At 32.2% G+C, this 22708-nt stretch overlaps 1 protein-coding gene across 1 annotated transcript in view; it reads left to right on the top strand.

Annotated features, from left to right (window-relative positions):
* Positions 1–22708, top strand: part of LOC118196398 (uncharacterized) — a 215260-nt gene that overhangs the window by 153907 nt on the left and 38645 nt on the right. The window contains exons 6-12 of the mRNA XM_035367847.2: positions 8564–8686; positions 8834–9067; positions 9415–9570; positions 9683–9865; positions 13911–14138; positions 20305–20652; positions 21526–21744. Coding sequence (XP_035223738.1) covers positions 8564–8686; positions 8834–9067; positions 9415–9570; positions 9683–9865; positions 13911–14138; positions 20305–20652; positions 21526–21744 — 1491 coding nt within the window. The remainder of the gene's footprint in view (positions 1–8563; positions 8687–8833; positions 9068–9414; positions 9571–9682; positions 9866–13910; positions 14139–20304; positions 20653–21525; positions 21745–22708) is intronic.

Genomic DNA, 22708 nt, shown 5'->3' with positions numbered 1-22708 from the left:
TTTTGCCGTTGCATACAGATTTAGGGCCAGAAATGAAATTAAATGCAACAAGAAGTTTAAAAAAAATAATAATAAAAAAAAAATATTCGATACGTTAAGTGGATCAAATCAAATGGATGCTACTTCAAATGGATGCAAACTACTGTTTTCCAGTTGTGGGATGTTCATGTTTATCGTCAAATTCATCCTATCCGCTAAATAATTTGAACATCGCTTTATTTCAACAAAGATAAAATTGTGAAGTTTCTTGAGCAGCTTTTATGCGCATATATTCATTAGAACTGTAGCGAAAACAAAACTTTTTACCAATATTAGGTTGGTTAAGTGCAAGCTACGTTTCCAAGTTCAAATAAGATTGGATTAAATAAACACTGTAAGCAAACATTCTTAACAGTTTCAAGCTCTATTGTCTTGTGAATATTAAAGCAAAGTATGATGTTTTCGATGTTAATTTTGGAATATTTGTCATAAAAAAAATAAAGTTAGTGACTATTAAATTTGATATAGTTAAAGGAGCAACTTATCAACTTATGGGAAGGTCATCGGCATAGTTTTAAAGGCTGAATATCATATATCTTGCTTTTCGAGTGCTGCTGCTGTACATTGATCAGTAATGTTAAATAAATTTATTAATTAGTATATTTCATTTTCCGAAATTATTTTCTTATACTATTTATATTATCATAGGGAGTAATTTATTAGACCTAATTCAATTCTTTTCAGAAATTACGAAAGTAGTATTGTTGCTAGTAAAAATTGCACCAAATGTGGAGAATCTCGCAGGAAGAAAAGGAATGTTAGAAATTGCTAACTGTTGTTTTTTAATGAACAGTCCGCTCTTCCAATATGAAGGGCATGCGTTTAAACTATTTTTGTGTCACTGTGGTTTCAGATATAAACCAATTCTTGTGAAAATTTAACTCGCGTAATTCATATCTGAATTAATAATCCTTTTTTAAATGCTTTTCATACATTTTCTCAAACAGTTAGAATTTTTGTGACTTAAAAGTAAAAATTGCCGTCCTATTTGTCGTCTGTGAGTTTTGATGCTTTTTATTTGCATAATGATATTTGCTCGTTTTAATCCAAAATCATGAGAATTTTCTTGAAATATTTATCATTTTATTTTTTAATGTGATTATAGAAGATTATGCGACATTTTATGATACATAATTTGAAACTTCTTGCTTTGTGACCAGGCTTCAAAATGCATTTTAGCCAGCTTTCGGGGATTTTTTTTATTGTTAAATGAACCGCATCAAAACAGTCACGATAGATTTAAAAAATTTAGTCTGATCTTAAAAGTCCAGCGCCCGAGCAGTAAAAATCGCTGAACACTGATAGTTCGGTCCGGAGTTTGAATGCCGGCGAACGGGGTGGCTGTATAGGCGTTTGCGTAGTTTTCTCCATATGTAACGTGCGTACGGGCAATTTTCTCAGAAAGTCCTTCACTAAGGCATCTCTCCCCTTAGGCAGATAGCCCTCTATTGCTTTACCATAATCAAATAAACTAAAACAGCATTAGCTAATGTAGTTCTTAGCATTATTATTATTATTTATTATTATTATTATTATTATTATTATTTAGTCTTTAAAATGAAAATCTTCCGTGCTGCTTCTGGGTTTACATAAACGCTATCGGAAGGTGAAGAATAATCATCTGAGTAGCAAATGATTATGAAAAATAATTTCACGAAATATAAAACAGTCTTCCATTTGTCTTTATATGGGTTTTTTTATCTCATTCTTTCTTGAATAACCTGCGTTGTGAAGATTATGTGTGTGTTCGAACGAGTGATTTATTTAGCCTCTTTGAAGACGAATAACTTTCTCATAGCTATTGTATCAGTGAAAAACATAACTGTTTTAACTGATGGAGATCACTCGGTGGTCATCTTTGTTGTATCTCTGCGGAATTGTTCCATTGTTATGCAATCAGTCCTGTACCTATGCCTCCATCAACTATCCCCTCTCAATCTATCTTTCTAACTGCGTGGGAAAATGTATTTAGTGCCAAAGATGGATTCATTGGAGGGATCGTTTACAAAATGTATTGGTACGTTATTCCTTGAAGGAAACTTCGATTGCATTCTATGTTTGGTTCTGTTGAGCACCGAAGACATTCAGTAAAATTAATGCCATGTTAAATTTTCAGTTTGCTGATTAGTTGAGGAAGTAGTTGAAAGCAGTAATATCCAGCAGTATGGAAATTCTACCCGATTTTTTTCATATTCGTTTATGTATGTATGATTATATCCTTTGAACGCTAATATCGCTCAGTGATGTTTTAGATGTAAAACTGTGTGAAAATATGTGTAATGTGGTATGAGTGATTAGAGTACCTCCACTTAAGTATCTGTTTAGCTGTCTGTAGGAAACTGCATTGCATTTCAGATAATCGTTTATCATTTGACTGAGCTAATAATTTTTAACGCTAAGAATTAATTACACAATATGTAATTTTGTGTGTTCATTATTCAGAGAAAAGCCGTTATTCTAAATACGTTTTGCAGCACGAAAACGCGCTTTCGCCCTTTTCAGTGCGCGAACAGCACTTTATGTCTTTAAATTAAGTGTCTGTATTCAAAACCATACCTGTATTCTTCAGATTTGTTTGCTTTCTCTTTTCAAAATCTCCCCAAGTTTCGCTTTTTCTTTCCAAAACTAAAACTTCTCGAAGGACATTAAAAAAAAAAAAAAATGTTTTAAAATTATTATTACTTTTATTTTTATCTTGAAAATATCCAAAGAATTTTGGTATTTACTCTTTTAGAGCCTTTATTTGTAAAAGATTCTATATGACTTCCATTTTGTTATGTGTTCGTGCCATGGTTAGGGTTAATGCAAGAGAATCATTTTCGAATAATATGCATTCAGTGTAAGTTCTACGACTATTCTATTCCCATTACTTTATTACTAGAAACTATGTATATCAGTGTTCAAAGCCCCTGAATACTAATTTTGTTTTCCTCTTAAGATCATTGCTAGACATGTGGCACTCAACTCCTGCAATTAAATAACCTTACCAGTATCATAATATATACCTATTCAATCAGCATCCATTTAGGACATCGAGATCCCATCAAATTTATCCCAAATATTTATACACTTATCAGTCTGATTTAAATTTTAATACTCTACCAGGTAAAGTTTCTAACAATATTATAGACATTAATATTTAAACTTATTAAAATCTGTACGCCTCTGTTTGTTTGTGGCATTATCTCCCCTAGAACGGCAGAGAGTTCCAAAAATTTGTGGAAAGCATTTCGACTATTCTCCCGAGTTGTGAAAACGCTAATTTTCACCCTCATTTTTCCGAATAGCAACAGTCTCGCACGCTGGAGATAAAAATCTGATTTATTTCGAAAAGTGTTGCCGCTACTCGCTTTCGAACCATTCCCATCTTTGTACGAATTTAATCAACCGAGACATTAATTAAAAACGTTGAAAATTTTAATTTTAACACTCATTTTTCCGAGTGGCTACAGTCTTGCGCGCTGAGAAAATCTGCTGTATTTCGAAAAGTGTTGCCACTGCTCGCTTTCAAATCGTTTGTTAATAAAAAATTCGTAAGTTTTACAAAATATGAAATAAAAATAGCATTGCCAAACATTAAACGTATTGTTATATATAAGGTCATATTCTGATGTTCAAGAAAGCACGCGATTGCATGTGGCATCATTGTATGTTGAAAATGTTTCGTTAGTGTCAGCATTTTAATAATATCTGCGTTTGACAACTTTTTTTTTGTTTCGGATTAGGATAACTGACACGATATGTTATAGCCACGTTAATTCTTTTATTGATACGTTAATTCTTTTATTGATATTGAGAAAAAGTTGTTATATTAGGATAAATTTAAGTTATAACGTCATACGTATACGTATTAACCTGAAGTGTCAAAAGGTTTTGTTTCCTGGTTTGGCAACAAAAGAATTATTTACGAATTGATTGTTGCTTGGAAAGAATAAACTGATTTCATTGATATTGAAATGTTTTTATATATTTTCTTTTCATGTGTACATAGAACTTATAAATTTTGCGTTGGCTGTAGCCCGCTCCTCTGACACGCTTGCCCGCTAGTATAATATAAATTTGGTACTTACGTATTGTTGCGTGCTTACGAGTTCGTAATAGATTGAATGCACACAGAACCAATGATACCTTGAAGAAAATTATTTTACCAAAAGAAACATTTTAGTTCTGGAACTTTTCGCAAAAATACTCGTACCAACTCTTCACAGAATACAGTCCATAGTTACACTTCAAGGTAATAAGAATATAAGGGGGGAAAAAAGATTTTTTTTAAATCTAAATTTAAATTGAGATAATTAAAATGATTTGGTTTTCCTAAAAATACTGAACTACAAAACAGTTTGCATCAGTGTCGAATGATATTGCCGATGTTTTTTTCATTTTTCAAAGATTCATGAAGCAAGAAAGTTCTGATGCAGCATACCTGAAAGAAATATTATATAGATCCTCGCTTTATCCAGTAATAGAATATCATCCGTAAACAGTCAAAAATAATTAAAACCTTCGAACGGATACGAATTATGAATTTCCGGTACTTTTCCGTTTTGCCGGCGCAAGCGATAAAGTCGCCAATAATGGTACAACCGATGTCAAACGGAATATTCTCGCTGGTAACCTTTTACGCCTCATTTTCAAAACAAGTCGCGGCTTTTTCTTATCAGATTGATTGTTTCTTTCAATACTGGCATATAATTACATAACATTTTTATCAGAAAGTTCAGTTTTATGTCTAAGGCCATTTTCGGTAATTAAGTCAATTAGGATGCAATCACAGTGCTTACCCGAAGCCGAAAATATAGAAAAGGTAAAGTCAAGGGTTAAATTCATCAATTCTAATGAGAATGCATTAGCGAAGTAAAGCACTGCAGTTTTACATAATTTCTGAGTAAGCTATTCGTACGAATTGAAATATTTCTTGCATTTAAACTTGTGTTCCAAATTTAGATTTAACTTGAAATTAATGTAGATAATTGCTGAGAGCATTCGATTTTTGTAGAGTAGTTTACGTGAGATGAGATCGCTTGGGGTCACGTGATATGAACGGGCGAATCAGTATGTTGAACCATGAAAGCATAGTAAATTCTTTTTGCAAATTTATTGTCTTTATTTATTGGCTTTTTATAAAATTTTAAACGATATTAAAATGTTTATGCCTTCAAAAAACGAATTCTTAGAACTAACATTTTTTTAATATTTTTTATGTGTATACTGTATGTTGTCGCCAATAAATTCTGCTTGGCGAGATTTGCGCCGGCGAAACGGAAAAGTACCGAATTTCCTTATGTGGCCCCAGAAGGGGCCTTAATAGGAATAATAAGCTAGATAAGAAAATTAAGTCTCTGAGGACACATGATTTTGATTAGCTAGCAGGTGAAACTCCAAGATCGGTCAAGAAAGTGAGGTAAGAATGGGAAGACCATTGTCTCCTTTACTGCATATGTGGCAATCAGATGTAAAGCAAAGAGAGACAGAAGTCACGCCGCGCAAGAAAACAACGGCAATAATTCCAAAGGTCCAGAAGGTAATTAAGAATTTCTAAAAAATTTGCAGCCTTACAACAAAGACTAGTTTTGAAAAAACGCTTATTTAGCAATGTGGTCCATTATAGGATAGATTTTCAAGTCATCATGGATCAGTTTGTTTCTAATTAGATACAGTTTTCAGAATCTTATTCTGTTCTACCTGAAGTTTGTGAAAGTCTGCCTTAAAACATTGGAAAAAGAAAGCATGAGATTAAATAGCACGTATTGTTGCTCACTGATAAAATCAAATCTTTATTGTTGAATAAAATTAAAACCTAACTAAAAAAAAAAAATTCACATTTAGAACGTCCAGTACTTATGCTTCATTTTTTTAATGTAAACTAAATAGTGAAATTTGAAAATGTTAATAAAGTATTTTACCATTTTGAAGAAAATTTAAAGAACATGTTATCTAAGTATGTACTAATTTTAATTTTGTTTAGTTATCATTAAAGCTTTATACATACATTATTTGTCAATAAAATTTATTACACCGTGAAAGAAATACTGAACCTGAAACCTGAAATTTACGCGAAAGGTAAAATATGCGGAGATATGCAGACTATTCGTATTTTACGACATACGCTTATTCCGGACAGAAGTATTTTACGGACATTGAAGTAAGTGCTGTTATTGGGTAGGATTTTTATATTTAAAATGCGCTTTTCTTCTTCATACAGCCAAATTCCTCCTCATAAGATGCTTGAATAATCTGCTATTTAATATCATTGAATTTTGAATGCAGATTCTTCGCATCTTTAAACAGCTTTTATTCCATCTTAAGAATTAATTTGATAAAATTATGGAATGACAAAATCTGCTTTTAATCTGGTTTTTAACTTAAAAATCTAAAATAAACATTTATTGAATTCAAGGTTTTCTACGAAACATAAACACGGAAAACAGGTTCTGGCATAGCTGTTTTACCTCAGACCATAACATATTCATCTTATGCCCTCTTTCTCAGACCGGCCTTTAAAAAAGAAGAAATAAATTTCTCTGCGAAATGATTCCCGTCAAGAACAAATGATGAAAGGTTTTTGGGTGGTGTATCTGTTGAAACTGTAGAAGAAAAGATGTTATGGTGAGGAAGAGGTTTTGGCAGAGCGGGTTAAGAAACGAATCCATGGGAGATCTTTATCATACACCCTCACCTTTGTGGCCATTACTCACCCAAAATTCTGCATAATATTACCCCCACCCTATCTTCACATCCGTCTTCGACTAGTTCTCTTGTTCTGACCTTTTTTGTTCTTTGCTTTCTAGACGTCTGTCTATGTTGTTATCACCATGCATTATTCTTTTCACGAAGGTGTTGGTCAATTTAAATGTTTTTCCTCGCAGAGCCATGACTTTCTTGTTGATACAAAAATAAATTTGGCAGATATAGCTGTGCCGAATATTTTGTTTAATTATTGTCATTATTATGTCTTATCAGTTTAAAAATATGTGTTGATTTAATATAGAATTTTAATTTGTTTTTTATGTTTGTCTCAAGCTTTTTGATTTTATACGAATTGTTTATAGAAGAAGAAAAAATTGTTGCCATATTTTATATTACATTTTGTATAGAATCGCATAAATAATTTTTACATTGTGATTAACGAAACAGTAAAATATATTAATCGTAATTGTATAATTCTGAAGTTCATCCAAGCGTACTTAATGAGTTGTCGGATGGACAGCTTTAGTTACCACAATAATCATAAATCATTATGTTGTTCTGTAGCTGTTAGAACAACTTGGTTCATGCAAGGAAATTATATGGGAAGGAAAATCTTTTTCTTGTTTTTAATTCCACCTGGGAATAAAGTATTGTATCAGGCCAGTAAGCTCATTAATCTGTAAAAAATCGAGGAGAGGATTGGCAAGGAATTCCTCAAGGAAAATTAATGCAGATCACTATACTGGTTGGCTTCCCCAGAATTGCATTTATTGCAAATGGGAAAAATTTACGATGCCGATAAAATGTGCTTTTCAGTATGATAATGCACCCATTTACAAACAACACAATCAGTTAAGAACCTGTAAGAAATAATCCAGGGAAGGAAATACTATAAAATAAAATAAATATTAAACATACCACAACATGATATTAAGTTAAGGCAGATAACCTTCGCGTACTTTGCCGTAATGAAGCAAATAAATAAACCTCCTGTTTTTTTTTTTTTCCTTCCTTGTGGGTGTATATGTATGTGTTTCAGGGCTAATTAGGTATTTTGTATAATTTGTGTTAAATTAATAATATTTAAAGAGATGAAATTTGTTAATAAATTAGTATGATTTTAGTTAACAGATATCATCGGCTTATAAAGTTTGTACGTGCTCTAACTTTCAGTTTAATGCTAAAGTTTTATGAAATCCGAATTTGAGTTTATCCTTTTAGTATACTAAAAGTGATCTAGATTAAAGAATAGATTATTTGGATTATAACAAAACTCACTAGGGCTATCTCTTAAGGGAAGTCTATTCATATTCACGACGAGACTAACAGTGTTGGGGACTTAATATTCGGCCGTAGGATTAGCTGCTTATACGAAGTTTTTTGGAACATCATTCTATCATGATTCTTTTGTTACTAGTCAAAGTATTGTTGCAAAACGAGAAATTGGATCGCCTAGATAAAATGCTGATCTTGCAATAAAATATCTGCTTTTTAAATCGATGCGAAGAGGCAATAGACATTAACCTCAATCGCCGCGCAGTTTATGAAAATTCTTGATTCGGAGTTTACTTTCTTATACTGTTTGACTTTCTGATGCGATTTTGAATTGGGCATTGTTCTGTAAAAGTTGTCTGTGGTTTTTAACTCCGTTAAGATGATAAATAACAGTCAATAGGTCAACTAAATAACATTGAGAACCGGGAATGTGAACAATAAAGTATTTTAAAATGATGGGGATGTATTGTATTAAAGAATGGTTCGGAACATTATTTTTTTTTCTTTTAATCCGAGTATTTCGTAATCTAATCGCATTTAAAATTTAATTATTTTTTTCCAGGTTTTACCGGAACAAATTGCGAAATTAACATAGATGATTGCCCTGGAAATCTTTGTCAAAATGGTGCAACGTGTATCGATGGCGTTAATACTTACACCTGCCACTGCCCACCTACATATACAGGTAGTTAAAAAGTTTGACTTAATCTCTAATCTTGGTTTTACTACTAATATATTTGTATCTTTAATTAATAAATTATTTAACAGTGTACCTTTTTTTCTCCCCATTAATGACTTGCATAAGTAAGTAGTTCTTCTTTTGTGTTTAAAGGAACATATTGCGGCAAAGATGTTGATGAGTGTGCTCTGAGGCCTAGCGTGTGTAAGAATGGTGCCACGTGTACTAACACAATTGGTGGATATACATGCATATGTGTCAATGGCTGGACTGGACAAGACTGCTCTGAAAATATTGACGATTGTGCTGTTGCTGCTTGTTTTAATGGTGCAACTTGTCATGACCGAGTTGGGTCTTTCTTTTGCCAGTGTGCTCCCGGAAAAACAGGTAAAATATCTTAGTGTTTTGGCGCTTATCAAAGATTAAAAATTTAGCTTTCATATGAGTGCAAGTAAAATAGTATTCTTTGACGTCAGTGTTTTTGCTTATGCTTAGTAAAAGAATTTGATAGCAGTTGTTTTATGTATGCGCAGTTTTACTTTAGCATGTTGTTCGTTTCCTCAAGAATGTGGTGTTATAAATTCGGACATCGTAATGTTTGTCTGATGTTCTATTTATATCTGTTGAATGTGTGACTCATGTCTGAACACATATAGAAATGAATTGCGTAGAAGCCATGTGATTTTGTAGTACCGTTTTGGGAAAAAAAAAAAATGTTTTGCATAATTTGATAGGTCTTCTGTGCCACCTGGATGATGCTTGTGCAAGTGATCCATGTCATGCCGGAGCTATGTGTGACACCAGTCCTATTGATGGAACATATATTTGTTCTTGTCCAAATGGCTTTAAAGGAACTGATTGTACAGAAGATATAGACGAATGTGAAGAAGGTAAGAGTGCATTTTAATTATGCCTTTACTAAATTTTCATATTAATAAATATTTATTTATTAAATTTTCATAAATATGAAATGTGTGTAATAAATTTACATTTGAAATCTAGGGTATCCATGTGAGCATGATGGTATGTGTGTAAATATACCAGGTTCATTTAGCTGCAATTGCACTAAAGGTTTTACTGGCCCAAGATGTGAAATCAATATCAATGAATGTGATTCAAATCCATGCCAGAATGAAGGCACTTGCTTAGACGAGAGAGGAGGATTTCGTTGCGTTTGTATGCCAGGTGAGGTTTCCCTCTCTCTTTCTTTTATATTTGACGTTTAAAAAAAAAAAAAGAGTTTATTTTTTTTTTAATGTCCTTCCACCAAGAGTAATAAAAGGATTCAGATTTCTGAGAAGGTTTCTAGAAAATCAGAAGTAAATCGTTTTCTTAATCTCTTTTAGCCACGCCGCCCATGATTCTCCAAGACAGAAAATTTTAGTCTAATAATAACGTAGTAGTTTTTTTGTAATCGAATAACGTAACGTAAATGCAATGAAAATTTCAAAGTGATATCTCTTCCTTTAATTAATTCCCATGGATCAGTTTTTATATCTCTGAATATTTATTTCGCTCTCTTTTAACATTCAGTATTATATCTATGGATGATGCAGACAGTTTTCTAGTTTTGTATAAACATTTGATACTGCAATCTTTTGGTAATTAATAATGATTCAGTTTGTAATTAGTGTACAGAGAATAAGAATGAAAAATAATGAATAAATTTACGCATTTAAGAGTATTTGTGAAATAGGGCATATGATCCCCCTTTTTGCCAATACAGGAAAGCGGTTCTTTTAGAATAAAAGAGTAGTAATTTTATTGGTAAAATCATTTACCTTTTTTCTCAGATACCATCCGCATTAAATACCATAAACATGTGTAGGTATGAATACAAAATAAATTTTTCGTCGTAATCATTACTTAAATGTATTGTATGTTGCCAATGTTGTAAATCTTTGACCTTTTGGAGGGGGTGGACTTTATCGTCTATCAGTGAGAAAGGTTAGCACGGGTGGGACTGAAAAATCTCATGTAATTGCTCAATGAAGAGTTTATGAACCCGGAGCACTAGCATCGTAATCAACGTAGTTGTGGATTATGGTTGTTTCATTTGACCCTTTATGGCCCTTGCAAAGCGGGAGTGACTGGTGAATGGTTGAGAAGGGAATTCTTTCTTTCCCCATTTCCCAAACTTTCACCCTTTGATAGCAGCTGAGTACTTTCTTCCGAGAAAGAAAGTTAGGTGGGCTGAGGGAATTTGAGTATTCCGTTTTTACTGAACAAAGCGGACCTGAAAAATCGGTGTTAGTAGGCTTTCTGATGGGATGTTTGATTTCCTATTGTAATGCTTGTTATTTATTTATACCGATCTAAGGTATAAAATGTGGATAAGATAATGAATTTCAGAATAACATTATAGCAGAGAAAAGTTTTGTGGAAATACTTTGTTAAGTTGTTCTATTGCCAAAACGCAATTTCAGAGCATTTTATACAAACAGTAAGAGATAACGACACATTTTTTGAGCGGCTAGTACATACTATCATACTCTTTCGATATGTTTAATAATCATGCTTAAACATTTTATTCCAATTTCTTTCGATGCAATTTTCACCTTTAGTAAAAGGCAAAGAACTCTAAATCATAATTTCGTTCTCAGAGGTCCGAAGGAATATTGAGCTATTAGTGAACTTCGAAAAATCTAGAATGCTCCTCGAAATAATATATAACATTCAGATTTTATTTTAAATCTCTGCACTTTATTTTCAAAGTTTTAATAACAATTGCTCGCTTATTATTTATGGCATCATAAATCGCTCTAAAATGCAACGTAATTCATTCATGTGTTTAAATGACTGCGTGTATCCTTTTTAATTGTTTGTAAAGAGGTAAACTTGGGGTCGTCCATAAACGGCTTTTGAGTAACAGATTGCACGGCTGACCGCCTCATACTTCAGCTTTCTCTATTTGATGCTAAAATCTCGCTGATGCGTTTACCGGAACAAATTATACTTCTCCATACATGTGGGAACATTTAAAAATGTTAACTTGTTCCGACAACTTTATTCAACGTTCTTTTCTGATTTCGTCTGTTCGCTTATGCTTAATTGTTTAAATATTGTAAGTTGTTATCACATGAAATATTCACGTGGTTAGGACCTCTAAAGTTTCACAACTAATTATTTTTTAAATATATTCTTAGTTATTTATGGAAATAATTAATAATTTTATTTTAAGGTAAAATAAATTGAATAGTTTCGGAGCAAATGATAGATACCATACCCGTTAAAAGGTTTAAAAAATATGTCAGTTTTCACATTTCTGTCATTGACTAAAGGAATAACTACTATAAAGTGAAGATTATATAGTACTTTTATTGTATCGGTGTTTCTCTGGGTTGCTCTGGCAGGTTTTTCCTGTCCAGACATTACGTGTTTGGACCTCTTGTGCAGTAGTAATCGAAGCTGTAAACTTTAAAGAAAATGTAATTTTATTAATACGTACGTTTATTAATTACGTATTAACATTGTCACATTGCCGCCGTTTAGCGATTTTTTACAGATGAAAGGGTAAAAGTTACTTATCGTGCACAAGTTGGAGACTTTAGCGGCTTTCTTTTAAAAAGATTCCCAAACTATAACATATTAACGGCATTTATCATAAGCCGGCAAACATGATCAACGTATGAAAAGAAAATATTTTATCAATTTAAGATATATATTTTTATTATAAAATAAGGATTACGTGATACATTAAAAAAATTAAACACATTCTTCTTCAAATCTTTCTGTATTCTTTTTCCGCTATTCTCTTCAAGAACACAGCGATCTGTTTCCGTTTCAAAGAAGTCGGAGAAATGCTGAGATTCGGCTTCGCGCAAACCTCGACCGCAGCGGTTACCTACAAAACGCATCACCAAATTGTTCTCTTTAGGAATTTTTCAGCAAAATTCTGTATTCCTGCAGAAATTTTACCGCATTTTCTTCTATCGCCGTTAAATTCCTCAAACTGATATTTTAAAATTGAGGCAAAAAATATCATGATTTGTTTATAGAAACCGTCGAAACTTAAAATACACCAGAAAAGAACGTATAGGAAAATGTGATGTTAACTTGACTGAAGTACCGTGAAGTACATGTTTCAAAGCATGTTTGCCTGAAAAATGGTAATGCACATGGTTGCCAGAGATTGGCATATTCTGAAAATTTGGCGAATAATTATTTTTAATTCTGTGCTTTTTGGTACTGTACTAAAATTCAATGCAAAATTTGACGAGTAGTATTTTCTTTAAAGTATTCCGAGTCATTGTAAACTGACTTCAGCTAAAAATTCGTGGTTACTTAGTGGTATGCTATAATTTCTGTGTATAAGATCCCAGGAAAAAAATCCTGGTTTATATTTTCTAATATACTTTTACATTAAATAGAGTAGAAAAAACCTATTCGGTTTCAAGGGCCGTAAAAAAGTCGCCAAACTTTTGTTGACACCAACGCTGTCAAAAGTAATTGCGGCTACCCTAACGCAAGAAAGGAAGTATAATAGTAAATAACTATCTAATATTGATGTTTTAATTTAGATGAAAGGTTAATTTCATATTATATTTCGCTACCGAGTTATCGGTAAAGCGTAATGTCATCTCGTTGATGGTTCAAACATAATTTTCTATAATGAATGATTTTGAAAACATTCTCGGTAAAGTGCAGAATCGCCCACTTATTTGTTTGCCGCTTTTTACAAGGGGGAAAAACAATTGGATTTTTGTCAATTTTCCTTTACTTTTATGTGACAAAATAGGTCGATGTGTATATAGATAATGTCAAGGGTGGGCGCAGTGCCATTTTTGTGCAATTCTGGGATTTTTTTTAAGTGAAAATAAGTCGATGTGTACATGGATACCGAGTATGTGCAATTCTTAAAAACGCGTCAAGCAGTGGGTGATTCTGCACTTTACCCAAAATTCTATCGCAGACTTTTCATCATGGCCAATTCCCAAATTGTTAAATCCATAGGATATCAAAAAAGGAATTGAAAATTAAACTAGTATTTCAATGGCATCTTAAGAAATATAGAACTATATAAACTTACGCAATCTGAAATCAGCGCGTACGCTAGATTTGGCACGCTGTTAAATGGGCGTGCTTGCTAGATTTGGCGCTTTCGCGCATACATTTTCGCTGCAATTTTTTTACGGCCCTCAAAACAGAAAAGTACCACAAAGGGTTACTTATTTATCATTTTAATAAATTAAAATTTTTATATTAATATCAAATAAAATCTATTTTACAGGCTATACTGGAATATTTTGTGAAGAAGATATTGATGAATGTTATTCTAAACCGTGCTTAAATGGTGGTATCTGCAGTGATATGATAAATGGGTTCAGATGTTTATGTCCAATTGGATTCTCTGGGAAAAAGTGTGAAGTGAATGAAGATGATTGCCTAAGTCATCCATGTCAAAATGGAGCTAGATGTAAAGATGCCATTGCAAGCTACATTTGCCTATGCCCTCAAGGTAACTGATTTGGTTTAAATATTTTATTTACCATCTGGATTCTATATTTCAAGCATTTTTTCTGGCAGAGGGGAAGGGAAGATATATTTTTTTAAATTTTTTTATTTTAATTTATCTTTTATTATTAGCTCAAAAGAGCGATTAGTTTAAAAACAAGATTTTGTGTTTTTTCACTTTTCATTCAAGTCTGTTGCAATTCGAAAAAAATGTAAAATATTTATCTGCAAAACTGAATGTGCCTGCTATGGAATTAACATACCAAGCTATTTTAAAGCAGTAGATGCAATTTTTAAGAATATTATTTTTTCTTTTGAATTAGCTTGATTTTAATAAAAGTGCACTGAATTCATGATGCATCTAATTAAAAACATTCAGTATTTTTATAGACTTGTGTTATATATTTTTCACTTTTTAAATGCACAGAAGATACAGAACTTAAAAATAAGTAGCTTATAAAACATTTCACTATTCTACCTGGGCTGTCTCTATTAATAAAATATATGGATAAACCATATTAGACTTTAAAGCTCTTTAAGGGTGACTGTTAAAATTAGAATCCTTTCATATTTTATTTATTTATTTTTACATTCAGTGTCATTTTTGTCTTCTGCAGTTGGTTTCCAAGTATTTACTCTTTCTGAGATGCAGTTTTTATTAAAATATTATTTAATAATGATTTTATTATACACTTGTATATATTGAGTTTGTATGAAGTCACAGCTGCATAGTTTTATTGTCAAATTATTGTATTAAGTCACGGCTGCACAGTTTTATCGTCAAATTATTATAATTGTGTGTCTGTTTTTATAAGTGTTTAACTATAGATATTAAGACAATAACATGCGGAACAAATACTAGTAATAGATATATTAAACTGTTTTATATCTTTATTTATTAATTACATATTAACACTTTACCAATGTGGTACTATTATTTATTATTATTGGCAGCATTAAAATTATATTACATTTAATGGCAACAGTTATTCTTTGTTTAATTCTTTTCTCACAATTTGCATTTGATGTTCTGTTTTATGTGCGGTTTTAGTTGATTAGAATTTTATTTAAGTGTCTTAAAGAAAATTATTTACCATATTTACAAGCAATAGCTGACTTTTAATTATGAGTATTTTGCTAATTGGGTCATTTTATATTTGAAATACCATAAAATAGTACAGTCAAAAGTCATTAATCCGGACTCCTTAGGACTTCAGTGATTCCAGATTATCGATTTTTCCGGATTATAGACCATCAGTTTAAATCTCATAAGATGGCATGCAAAAATTCTAAAATTAAAAATATGAAACCGTAATTTATGAAATAAAGAACAATTATGATCTAAAGGGTATCAAAATTTACAAAAAAAAAAAAAAAAAAAAAAAAAAAGCTTAATATTTATTTGTTTACTTTATTAAACATTTCTTTTAATGTAAGTTGTTTAAGTTGCTTCATTTTATGTGATAATACTTTCTCTTTAATTCTATAATAAACAGACATAATTTCTTGTTCAGTTACAAAGTTCCGCTGTTCAAGTCCCGTTAATTGCTGTGCCGAGAATACCGACTAACTCGTCAATCGAAATTTTTTCGTTTTCACTAACCTCTCTGTCACATTCTTCATGTCTTTATGCATTTTTTGCAGCAATTCCACTTTTTGTTTGTTGGACATCGAAACATACTTTTGTTTTGTAGATCCTTTGGAAGTTCCAGCATCGGAAATTCTATTTGACATAATCAAAAGTTCAAGTTTACTTTTATAAAATTGCTCTTACAGTCTGTAAAAAATAATAAGCGGGATCCAATTCGAAGATTAAGGAACAATGCAATCATTAACATTAACTGAAATAGATAATTAGATAATTTTAGCTTACACCGTCCATTATACATTAAACGCGCAGGCGAAAACGTATTCTGCACTTGCGCACATGCATATGCGCAGTAGTCAAGGTCTTATGCGCACGCGTAAAATGCCTGTGTGCATGTGCCAACGTGGTGCATGCGCAGAAAGATTTTAGCTTTGAGGTCAGGATTATGGGGGTCCGAATTAACAACTTTTCACTGTATGTACACTCATGTCCATAAATTAAGGATAATTCGGAGTCACACGGAAATCGAACTCTAAAATAAATATATCAACTGTAAAATCATTACACTTATCTTTAAGAATCATATACAAATTTCAGGAAGTAACCAGATGACACCGTTGGTACGTCACAGTGACAAGAGTGTAAGAGAGTGATGTATAAGGAATATAGGCAAAGAAGTAAAATTGTTCGCAGGTGCTTTATAAGCATTTCAGTGCAATAATCGTATAGTTATGACACAAAGGATGCATTTGGATGATTTTTTTACGTGGTAGAATTATCGGCCGTCTGGAATGTGGGCGTACCCAACTGGAAGTATCAGATGAACTTGGAATTGCCCAGAGTGTCATCTCCAAGCTCTGGCAACGATTCCAAGATGATGGTAATGTGAGTAGATGTCACAGCATAGGTCGCCCCAGAGCCAGCATAGGTCGCCCCAGAGTTACAACGCCGAATGAGGACCGGTATTTGGCAGTTACTGCCAAAAGTAACAGGCGGAGCACAGCCTCACACCTGTCTCGTCAGCCACTGGTACAGCAATTTCAAGGCAGACCGTGTACAGACACTTAGGGCAGATTGGTCTATATGCTCGTAGACCTGCCAGATGCGTTCCACTTACTGCAACTCACTGTCGCCTGCGGTTAGCCTGAAGTAGAGAGCATGCATTGTAGACACCGCAACAGTGGGCTTGTGTGATGTTTTCCGACGAGTCCAGGTTTAGCTTACAGTCTGATTCTCGCCGGACTTTCATATGGAGAGCTCCAGGTACCCGTTACCACCAAGAAAACATCATTGAACAACACCATTACGGTGGTGCAGGAGTGCTCGTTTGGGGTGGATTTATTCTGGGTTCCAGAACTGACCTGCATGTTCAAATTGGAACCATGACAAGCCAAATCTATCGGGACATCATCAAAATGTACGTTTGTTTCTGGGTGCCACGGGTGCCCAATTTGTGTTTATGGATGACAACGCCCGTCCTCACCGTGCAAACATCGTAAGCAAATGCCTTCAATTGGAGGATATCACTCGTATGGACTGGCCAGCATTCTCACCAGACTTGAATCCAGTAGAGCACGTGTGGGACATGCTTGGCCGACAAGTTGCAGCCCGTCAACCTCCTCCTACATGTCTACAGGAACTTCGGATAGCATTGCTTTTTGAGTGGTGTAATATCCCCCAAGATCAGATCGATAATTTGATACTCAACATGCCTAGGCATTGTACGGACTGTATTGCATCGTTTGGGAGACATACAATGTATTAACAATCATACCAACCATGTAATATTGGCTATTTGTAAATATTTTTTTTTTTTTTTTTTTTGTAATTTGCTCCAGGGAGAAAAAATCACTAATTTTTTAATAATATCAAGCATACAGCATCTTTTTTTTGCTCTTTACCTTTTGTTTAATAAATAAGCTTTACAAATAAGTCAAATTTGTTTTGCTTCTAACTCTTCCTTTGCCTGATTTTGCATTATCCTTAATTTACGGACATGAGTGTAATTGAGATATAGCACTGAATTGCATACAGATATTGTACAAGTAAAATGCATATTAAATGTCAGCTCTGTTGTGGAAGCTATAGTGAGTCAATATTTGTAACTTCAGTCATAATTTCAGAAGGGATTAACCATATTTTAATTCCCAATAATAACAGAAGACTTAGGGCAGGGATGTCAAACTCATAGCACTTGGGCCAAACAAACAAGGTTTAACTTTAGGCGGGCCGAAAAAAAAATCAATATTCATAGAAACGTAGATTTATTTCGAATAATACAATAATAAACATATATATATATATTTATATAGAAAAGAACAAGAAAAATTTAATGTTTACGTCCTGATACTTGACATCTCTTCTCTGCTATTATCTTTCCTATTTCGGGAGAAATTTTGCTTGCAGTGATAACTTTCAACGCTAACCCAAGGTGAGCATCATTAATACGGTTTCTAATAGGAGACTTGTTACCTTTCATGACTGAAAATAACTGCTCGCACCGATAAGTGCTACCAAACATGGAAATGATTTCGTATGTGAATTTTCGAGTATTTTCAAACCTGGCTGGTAAATATTTGTAAAATTCAGGCAAGCCTACTTCAATGAATTTTGCTTTCAAATTTGAGTTGCATTGAATCTTGATCACCACCATTTGCATATGGCTGGGTACTGAGGTCAATACTTATTGAGAAAATCGAAGAAAAAAAAAAAAAAAAAAAAATTGTCTTCGAGGGAACTAAAATCATTAAACCTCGTTTCAAGTTCAGTTGTTAAATTTGCAATTTTTTCTGCGTATTTTTGATACGAACAAGTATCATCTAAACTTGATTTGTTCATGCTGCATGTCGGGAAATGCGTCAAATCTTCATTTTTAAGTTGTTTTTCCCAAAGAACTAGTTGACATTTGAATGCTTTAATTATGTCAAACATGTTCATAATGATATGATCTTTTCCTTGTAACGATAAATTTAAATCGGTTAAGTGTTTGGTTATATCAACCAAGAAAGATAAATCTTGTATCCATATTGGATCGTAAAACAAACTTACGTCTTGATTTTTCGTTTTTAAAAACTGACATATTTCTTCTTTCAAATCCCAGAATTGTTTGAGAATCTTGGAGCAAGATAACCAACGTACCTCGGTATAGTAGGACAAACCTGAATATTCACTAACTCACTTAAGAAAGCAGTGAATTGACGCTGATTTAAACCTCGAGATCTTAAAAAAATTTATAACTTTTTTTATATATGACAAAACATTCTCCATATTTATTACTTTCGTGCATAGAACTTCTTGATGTATAATACAATGCATATGATGAATGTTTGAACCGTGAATTTCACTAAGTTTTCTTCTTAGTAATGCTACGAAGCCCTTGTTTTTCCCAGTCATTGATGGAGCGCCATCTGTAGCTACAGAATTTAATTTTGCCAAAGGTAGATTGTATTTCTTCAGAAGTCCAAAAGTCGCGGGCCACGAGTTTGACATCCTTGACTTAGAGTTACAACATCAAAGGGAACTCATTTTTTTGTTTACACTTTTTCTTGTTTCCAATCTACAGAAACTAAATTTTGAAACAACAGAGATAATATTATAGGTAAAGGGAGCTGCTGCAGCTCTCCTCAAGAGGCATATTATATATATATGTAATATTATAGGTAGAGGGAGCTGCAGCAGCTCTCCTTAAGTGGCATATTATATATATATGTGTATTACTCTAACAGTATATATGCATGTGCAAATCACTGGATAATGAAGTATGTAATTGTAAGATATATACAATTACATATGTCACCATTCTTTGTAATTTAAAATTTTTGTAAATTTTGTTGTATTATATCCAAACAAGTTTTTAAAGAACCGTAAACTATTTATTGCACAGTAAAGCATACTTTATTTTACATACTTATGCAGGGAAAATTGCCATAGTTTAATCATTTTGCATGTGTAGTTGTAATAAAAGTTCTAATAAGAAAGAATAATTTTTGTGTTTATTATTTAAGTTTCCTTAATTGTAAGATAGTTAATTGTAAGATATATACAATTACATATGTCACCATTCTTTGTAATTTAAAATTTTTGTAAATTTTGTTGTATTATATCCAAACAAATTTTTAAAGAACCGTAAACTATTTATTGCACAGTAAAGCATACTTTATTTTACATACTTATGCAGGGAAAATTGCCGTAGTTTAATCATTTTGCATGTGTAGTTGTAATAAAAGTTCTAATAAGAAAGAATAATTTTTGTGTTTATTATTTAAGTTTCCTTAATTGTAAGATAGTTAATTGTAAGATATATACAATTACATATGTCACCATTCTTTGTAATTTAAAATTTTTGTAAATTTTGTTGTATTATATCCAAACAAATTTTTAAAGAACCGTAAACTATTTATTGCACAGTAAAGCATACTTTATTTTACATACTTATGCAGGGAAAATTGCCATAGTTTAATCATTTTGCATGTGTAGTTGTAATAAAAGTTCTAATAAGAAAGAATAATTTTTGTGTTTATTATTTAAGTTTCCTAGAAGGAATATTTCATTATTAATGTAATTTTGAATGAATTATTTGTAGGATTTACTGGGACTAATTGCGAGACAAATATTAATGATTGCCAGTCATCCCCTTGTCGTCATGGTGAATGTATTGATGGTATAAATGCATTTCATTGCAACTGCAAACGTGGATATACTGGGAGATTGTGCCAAACTCAGATAAACGAATGCCTTAGTAACCCTTGTCAGCATGGAGGTAAATGTGAAGATCTTGTTAATGGTTACCAGTGTAGATGCTTGCCAGGAACATCTGGACCAAACTGTGAATATAACATGAATGAATGTGCTAGCAATCCATGTCGAAATGGAGCCACGTGTATAGATGGCATCAATTCATACACTTGCCTTTGTCATTCTGGATTTACAGGTAACATTATCAGTATTTTAACTTCTATTTTATCAATGTATTATTTGAAAACTCATTCATTGGTGTATTAATTAATAACTTAGCTTCCAGATTTAATTGCGAATAAACATCTTAACATTGTAAAAACAAATTTATATTCAGTATTTTCATAAACTATCAATGAATTCAACTCTATTTGAATTTTGTAATTGGAGGGAAGAGATTTTAAGAAAACATGTTTTTATTGCATAGCACTGTATGGCATAGCTATATATTTTTAGATATTAAAGTAACTTCATATATCATGATGCATTAATGTTAGCATAAGATTGCATTAAATTTTTTATGTCATTCTCTGAAATATATTTAATGCAAAATAAAATTTCAGAAATTTTTTCATGCTTTTGTGTAATAATACTTTTTACATCAGTGCTTACAATAAATAATTAACTTCAATTCTCTTCGATTAATAGAGGGCCACTTGCGCCACACATAAATGTAAGCATGAATCTACCTAGAGATCAGGATGGCAGTTCTAATTATATATCTTGTAGCTTTATGAAAAGAATAGGTATTTTATCAAAAACAAAATAAATACAGAAATTCTCAAATAAGATCACATGAAATTATTCTAATCAGCTATTATAGAGAATTGAAAATTCTTATGCTTTTTTAAATATTTTGTGATATTGCTGTTGAATTAAATTTTATGGTTTAAGTATGAGGAATATGATATTTAATAAATAAAGGTAACATGTTGTTAATAAAATGCCTCTTTGGGCATAATATAAAATCTGAAAGCTTTCAGATTTTTTTCGTATTATTTATTTTATTTTTATTTTTAAGGGAAACATATACTATTTTTTAAGTAAAATCTTCTCATAATTTGTATAGGCCTGCTTTGTGAAATAAATATTGATGATTGTGCAAGTAATCCATGTGCCAATGGTGGAATATGTACTGACCTGATTGATGGTTACCGATGTAAATGTCCAAGAGGCTATTATGATGCTAGATGCCTTTCTGATATCAATGAATGCGAAAGTAACCCTTGTCATCATGGGGCTACTTGTGAGGATGAAGTTAACAGATTTATCTGTCACTGTCCAGCAGGTGAGTTTCTGTATTGTTTTCAGTGCCATTGTGAAAATTCCTATGTAATATGAACATTCTGATGGCAAATTTAATCATTTTAAAGTTTTAATAGTTTCAAGTAAGTAAATCATACAGCTCATTTTCTTAGTGACTGTGGGTGTGTTAGAACTGTTATAGCTTTGATGAATACATTCGTTTTATAACTTGAATTAACCTGAATGCTTCTAGTCATAGATATGCAAATCTGAATAATTTGAAGACAGATTTTGGTAATCCTGTTAATATCTGTTGTTAAATGTATTTTAAATGTATGTTTCCTTTTTTATAATGTCATGAGCAAGAAGAATAAAATTACGAGATTAAAAATAAAAACCCTTAAGAATTAAATAAAATAGCACACAACTATCTATAGAAAAATGAAGTAATTTAAGTTGCTGAAATAAAAATAACAATAACAACCCCCAAGAAAGTGCTATTAGAAATTACTTACTTATCAATACCCTTCCCCCCCAACAGCTGAATGGTTAAAAATCCTTGAATACTGGTTGTTCTGCTTCAAAGTTAATTCTTAGCAGAACTGTTGTTTTTATGGTTTTTCTCAGCTAGTTATATTAGTATAACCTTTTTGTCTAGGAAAATCATATTAAAACTTCACTCAATACATTGCCTTCAAGTAGGACATAAGCCTTCAAGTAGGATAAGACTAGGAAATGTCTTCAAAATACCTGGTTTCTTAAATGAACATGATACATACTGAAACAATATGGGTACTTGCGTATTAGTGAAGAAGGATTATTTGGCTTGGACGGTAATTTGATACAATTAGTTTTCTTTATTTAGGGTGAAAAATGCTTGGCAATCACTTTTATAGCTTCAAAAAGTTTTTACCCTGAGCTACCACTTTCTACATACTACCACATGAACTCTACTAAGTGCAACTGTAAATGTGTATTGGCTTTACCCTCATTTTACTTGTTCTACT

This window comes from Stegodyphus dumicola, chromosome 12, assembly GCF_044657685.1.
Source record: "Stegodyphus dumicola isolate Sdum_Otavi_A_Nest chromosome 12, ASM4465768v1".
Classification (NCBI taxonomy): domain Eukaryota; kingdom Metazoa; phylum Arthropoda; class Arachnida; order Araneae; family Eresidae; genus Stegodyphus; species Stegodyphus dumicola.
The sequence above is the reverse complement of the archived record's forward strand: the minus strand, read 5'-3'. Positions and strand labels throughout refer to the sequence as shown.